At 43.3% G+C, this 6727-nt stretch overlaps 1 protein-coding gene across 1 annotated transcript in view; it reads left to right on the top strand.

Annotated features, from left to right (window-relative positions):
- Positions 1-6727, top strand: part of LMBRD2 (LMBR1 domain containing 2) — a 74783-nt gene that overhangs the window by 51734 nt on the left and 16322 nt on the right. The window contains exons 11-13 of the mRNA XM_082243775.1: positions 2158-2291; positions 5176-5281; positions 5363-5460. Coding sequence (XP_082099901.1) covers positions 2158-2291; positions 5176-5281; positions 5363-5460 — 338 coding nt within the window. The remainder of the gene's footprint in view (positions 1-2157; positions 2292-5175; positions 5282-5362; positions 5461-6727) is intronic.

The raw sequence follows: 6727 nt of genomic DNA, 5'->3' as shown, positions 1-6727 counted from the left end.
ACCGTTCACCTGATTTGGATGTAAATACCCTCAAATTAAAGCTGAAAGTCTGCAGTTAAAGCACATTTTATTTGTTTCATTTCAAATCCATTGTGGTGGTGTATAGAGCCAAAAAGATTAGAATTGTGTCGGTGTCCCAATATTTATGGACCTGACTGTATGTGGTGGCCGCATTTTCTATTTCAGGCTTTTTCTCCTTTATTTTTACTTGATGATTTTGCAATAACAAAGTCATGAAGTATTTCCTCTGCTCACTCTTCCCTCTCCTCCTGTCAGCATGTTCATTGTCAATACTTGTATATGAAATAGAGCCTGATTGGCTCCTAGTGCTGGCCCTCCCCATTCTAATCTGAGTGCTGCTGGGCTGGGGCTAGAGATCGGATGATATCAAGATAAAATCAGTCACTTACACTAGTTGTTTCAACATGGTAATTGTTTCAAAATACAGATTTGGGTGAATAGTTCCTGTCTTCTCTTTAACACTTTACAATATACAGTAAGCAGTGCTTAGTTTGGCCATATCAGTAGGGAAAATTGGGCTATTTTATGTCTTGTGATATTGGTGTGTGTGTGTGTGTGTGTGTGTGATATATACACAGTGGGGAAAAAATATTTGATCCCCTGCAGATTTTGTAAGTTTGCCCACTTACAAATAAATGAAGGGTCTATAATTTTTATCATAGGTGTATTTAAAATGATTGAGACAAGACAGAATATCAACCAAATTCCAGGAAAAAACACGATACAAATGTTTAAAATTGAGTTGGAGTCCAGTGAGTAAAATAAGTATTTGATCCCCTACCAACCAACAATTATTCACAAGGCTGGAATGGGCTACAAGACCATCAGCAAGATGCTTGGTAAAAAGGAGACAACTGTTGGAGTGATTATTCGCAAATGTAAGAAATACAAAGTAACTATCAATCGCCCCTCGGTCTGGAGCTCCATGCAAGATTTCCCCTCATGGAGTAAGGATGATCATGAGAAAAGCAAGAGATCAGCCCAGAACTACACAGAAGGAGCTTGTGAAGGATCTCAAGGCAGTTGGGACCACAGTCACCAAACCATTGGTAACACCATACGCCGCCATGGATTGAAATCTTGTAGCACCAGACAGGTCCCCCTCCTCAAGAAGGTACATGTACAGGCCTGTCTGAGGTTTGCCAATGAACATCTAAATGATCGGAGAAAGTGCTTTGGTCAGATGAGACCGAATTGAGCTCTTTGGCATTCACTCGACTCGCCATGTTTGGCAGAAGAAAAATGCTGACTTCGACCCTAAGATCACCACCCCTACAGTCAAGCACCGAGGTGGAAACATTATGCTTTGGGGCTGTTTCTCTGCTAAAGGTACAGGCCGACTTTCTGCATTAAAGGGCCAATGGATGGGGCCACGTATTGTAAAATCTTGGATGAAAACCTTCTTCCCTCAGCCAGAACACAGACGATGGATCGTGGACTGGTCTTCCAGCATGATAATGGCCCGAAACATACCACCAAGGCAACAAAGGAGTGGCTCAAGAAAAAGCACATTAAGGTTATGGAGTGGCCTAGCCAGTCTCCAGACCTTAATTCTGTAGAAAATTTATGGAGGGAGCTGAAACTTCGAGTTGCCAAGAGACAGCCAAGAAAACTTAAGGATTTAGAGAACATTTTTAAAGAAGAGTGGACCAAAATCCCTCCTGAGATGTGTGCAAACCTGGTAACCAATTACAAGAAACGTCTTGCCAAAAAGGGTTTCTCCACCAAGTAATCATGTTTTGTTTGGGAATCAAAAACTTATTTTACTCACTGAACTGCAACTCCGTTTATAACTTGTGTTTTTTTCTGGATTTGACCTACCTTAGTTTACGTTGGCCACGTAGGCTACACTTGGAACACAAAGTGAGTTGGCATTTCCTATGGATGTAGATCCCTATGATTTTTAATCCTTTTTGAGATGGGAGAAGATCATCTGTTTCCCATACCCAGAAGTATCGGGTATTGGTGCCAGGCCTGGGATCCTGAATGAGAAAGGTTATACTGTCTCTCTAACAATTTGGTTTCACTAGGTTAGCAATTGATAGCAGTTCATGGTCCTATGCTGTGCACAGTTTTTGCAGTGAACACTGTTAATAGTTTCATGTAATCTCTGTATTGGCTTTCTCTCACTTCCAGGTGGCTTGTTTTTTCACCATATTCTTCTTGAGTATCTGCGTTTACTCTACAGTCTTCAGGATCAGAGTGTTCAATTATTACTATTTTGCATCACATCATCAGACAGACGCGTACAGCCTCCTGTTCAGCGGCATGTAAGGAACCAAAAAAACTGCTTTTACTACTTTGTGTCTGCTAAATGGATTATTTGCAGCCCATACCTCAGATTTTCATGGCCCAAGTGTGTTCGGACATGAGTCCAAACCCACCTGAGCTTTCCTGGCAGGAAGCTGTCAAAGCGGACAGCCAATCATAGGAGGCATTACCAGCAGCTGCACGTATACATGTGTCAGTGGGGCATACCTCCGCCGTCTTTGATTGGCTGTTTACTTTGACAGTTTCCTGGCGGGTTAGCTCAGGCAGGTTCGGACTCATATTCAAACATACCTGAGCTCATTTCAATTCCACAGTAGAGGGAGCAGGTTCACATTTGCCTATTGCACCACCTGCTAGTGAACTTGACTTTACAAATGTTGAATGGGATGAAATGATACCACAATCAAAGTAGGAGGATCAGGCTTTTATATGAAAGTAATTAGTCTTCCAACCCAGAGGGCTACAGCAGACATGATAGTTAAAATTACCCTTTTACCACAGGGTCACTCACACGCAATGCACACCCTATAAAATAAGAGGCAATGTACTTAACTTTCCAGCAACCCATGTGTTGATACATCTCGGCATTGATTCATACCTGCAGGTTTTTGAATCTTCTAAGTGAGTCCAATACTTTCTCTCCCTGCTTAACGCTTTCAATCCTCCCACCTACTTGCACATCTTGAAGTGATGAACCCCACCCCTTCTCATTAAACTGCACCCCCTTTGTCATGCTGTGGCATGGCTGGTTCAGAAAGTTAGTGTACTGAGATCAATGTTAGCCAGACCGGAGTTCCTTAAATGAGCTTCTGAGCAGGATTAGGACATTCACTCTGGGAGGGTTGGCATCACCAGGTATCCTCCCAGGCAGTGAAGGGGCACGAGTAGACAAAGAGGATGAAAGGATGAAAGGAAAAGACATACCAGGAAGAGGGTGCTAACTAATATTACCTGCATAATTGTCCCTCCAACTCTTTAGCTTCCAAAAAAGAGTATATTCGACAGGGTCAGGCATTCTCTGAACACACTTGAATGCTATAAATGATGGTGCTCTCAGCAAACACCAGATAACCATCAACAAGTCAGTGGGATGGCCTCCTTCAAATACATTGGGCTTTGAAAAGCATACAGAACCCACAGCAGAGGTGTGACTGGAACCTTCAGGGCCCCGGTGCAAGAGCCCCTTTGTGATACCCATTAATTCCATCCCACAGCGAGCCACCTTCCTGCCGTCTTGGGGTCCTCCAATAGTGGCAGAGCCCAGTCACAAGTGCGGCCTTTTTCAACCCTAATAGTCCCACCACTGGTGTCAGTAGTTGTTTTTTTTTATTATTATTATTTTTACCATTTTATTTTGTTTTTTACAATTTTTTTTTTCTTTTCTTACATGTTTTTTAGAACCCCCGTTGATGGACTTTGGTGAAATATCAGGGGTCTAAACAGACCCCTGATGTCTCACTTTTGAGACCGAGAAAAGGGACTGAGGACAGATTCTTCAGTCCCTTTCTCTGCAGCCTCAGTTGCACAGAATGAAAGAACAGGAATAGCTCTGTACAGAGCTTCCCGTTTATTCATAAACTGAGGTATAGTGAGCACAGTTTACTATGCCCCAGCTACAAAGGAAAAAAATAATAAAAGTCAGTGATCAGTACCGATCACTGACACTATTCATTAAGGCAAGGGTTCGGTAAATGACACCTGACACAAATGACTCAGATTCTCTGCAACAGCCAGTGAGGACAGCAGGACAAGAATAGGGAGGCGGCCAGAGCGGCATGTGGAGGAACCAATGCCCTCCATTTCCCGCTTGCAGCCGCTGAATGTCTGTGGGAGGGAGAGGAGGAGAAGCGGGCATTCCTCTACATGCTGCCTCTCTCCCATCCAGGCATACGGGGGAGCTGCACAAGTCCCTTGGAGCATGGGGTCCCACAGCCTACCCCTGACCCCTGACCCACAGCCTACCAACCCTGGATTTCTGACTATTTTGTAGCTTCAAAGATGACCAAGGATCCTGCAGAATGAACTGTCACTTAACAGGTTAAAAGCTTGGCTTTAAACTGGAAACTCAACCTCTAAGGTGTGCTTGCAGTTTAAAAAGAAATTCAAGGCATTGTGAATTTTTTCATAGTTACATCAGTCCAGCTTGGATCAATGTAGCTATGTATATGCCTTACCTGGCCGATCCCCCTGCAAGCTGGAAATCACTGAAGTAGGCACCACTACTCCAATGATTTGCACTTGCTTCCTGGTCCCGTGCCAAGCAGCTGCTCTTTTGCCGTGTGAACACTGGAGCTTAGCCGGTCAGCATGGGCATCATTCAGTAAAAGCTTTGCATTTACTGAATGAATGCACAGTGCTCTGTGATTGGACAAGTTGGAAAGCATGGCTGCCCCACTTCTCCATATCATCCAAATAGGGAACACTTTGCATTCATTCAGAAAATGCAAAGCATTCTCTGGATGGTGCCATGCCTAGCTGCCGACCTCCTTTGTTCACAATGTATCAGGCTCAGCACCGGACCTGGAAGTAAGTGGAGATCACCGGACCTGGAAGTAAGTGGAGATCACCGGACCTGGAAGTAAGTGGAGATCACCGGACCTGGAAGTAAGTGGAGATCACCGGACCTGGAAGTAAGTGGAGATCACTGGAGTAGCCATCTTCTTTAATGATTTCCAGCTTCCAGTGTATTATTACTGCTAACCAATCAGATTTGTGAGAGCAGGTTAGAAAATCTCATTTATATTACATACTTTCCTCATTTTCCTTTCCTTCTGTTATATTAAATCAGCCCAAGTGTATGTAGAAGCCTCTAATTACAATAGAATAATAATATTCTGCCTTTGCTGCCTTTATCTTTTTTTAATAATAGTTTATTCTCTGCAGGTTATTCTGCCGTTTGACTCCTCCGCTGTGTTTGAATTTCCTGGGTCTGACTCACATGGATGGATCCATTTCCCATCAGAATTCAGTGCAGACTGCCTACACTTCCGTAAGTACGTCATCCTATCATTAAAACGGTTACACGATAACACTGCTTTATCTCTAATTTGCTTTTGTCTCCTTTTTATAGATTATGGGATCTTTAAAGGTTCTGCCACTTATTGCTGATGGCTTTTATATCTATTATCCCATGCTGGTTGTCCTCCTCTGCATTGCCACATATTTCAAGTAAGAGAAGCACATTGATATCTAACTGTATGATATGGTTAGCACTGTAATTTGTTGTATCATTCTGAGACGCATGATATATATATTTTTTTAATGGTGCTTTGTTCACATAAAGGATGTTCAGACGCCCTGAAAATTATTAGAGGAACTGTCATGGAAATGGATTAAAAAAGAGACTGTGGAGGTGCCTGTACTGAATTGCAGCAACCTCCTAAACCCTGACGTTGTGGCTAAATCCCAGGCCGATCACATAGTCTATACTAAGCTCTTCCCAATGGTGTTGAAGTTTTCCCACCCCTTCCTTCTTCCTGCACATTACTATTTGCTAGTGATCAGCCCATCATTCTGTTGGGCCAATTAGGAATGTGTGGGGAGTGGGAGGTAGCAGCAAATTCAGCCATTATATTCAAGTGTCTGAGCTTTGCCTGTCAGTACAGCGCAGTATTTGGCCATCTCTATAACATATACTGTATGTTTACTACTATAGTCCTTCCCAAGGGAAGCAGCATCACCTCTGGGGTCATAAACCTATGAGCACTATTGTCTGCAACTAACAAGAGAACTTCTTACAGATAGGAGTATGTACAGGCTTTCCTCAATTTACTATGGTTCCTCCCAAGATCTCTAGCTCCCTTGCCACCTCCTCCCATGCTCACCTCTAGGACTTTGGACCGATGCTGTATCCACCTAGGTAAGTATTATTTTTAAAAGAAAAGAATCCCGACCTTCTCTTTTAAGCCCTTCTCTGAATTCAGCCATATTGATGCAAACTTTACACAGCCCCTCTTCCACATAAGCTATTAAAGCTGATGTTTAGGTATGCATATTTTTGCATCATTACATTGGTCCTCTTTGGAGCAATGTAAGTATGGATGTGCCTTACCTGGCCGATCCCTGTGGAAGCTGGGGATACTACTACAGTAATCTCCACTAGCTTTCAAATCCTGTGCTCTGCTACTTAGTGGATACTTTGCATGGGCCCCATTCAGAAAACACTTTGCATTTTCTCAATTAATGCAAAGTGTTCCCTGGATGAGCTGGTCATCGTGATGTTACTGCATCACCTCTCCACCTCGTCCAATCAAAGAAAATGAAAATTATTCTCACCTCCACAGCCCATCACTCCAGTGAATGCTGGAGTGGCAGAGCACAGAGTTGTTACTGAGAGTCACCGGCTCTCTCCTCACTGAAGGCTGACAACTGAGCGATCAGCGATCAGTTCTCTGTGTTCGAGCTAGTGGGGAACAGCTGTATGAATCTACATAGG

This window comes from Pelophylax lessonae (assembly GCF_965119305.1).
Source record: "Pelophylax lessonae genome assembly, chromosome: 1".
Taxonomy (NCBI): Eukaryota; Metazoa; Chordata; class Amphibia; order Anura; family Ranidae; genus Pelophylax; species Pelophylax lessonae.
This window is presented reverse-complemented; position numbering and strand designations above follow the sequence as displayed.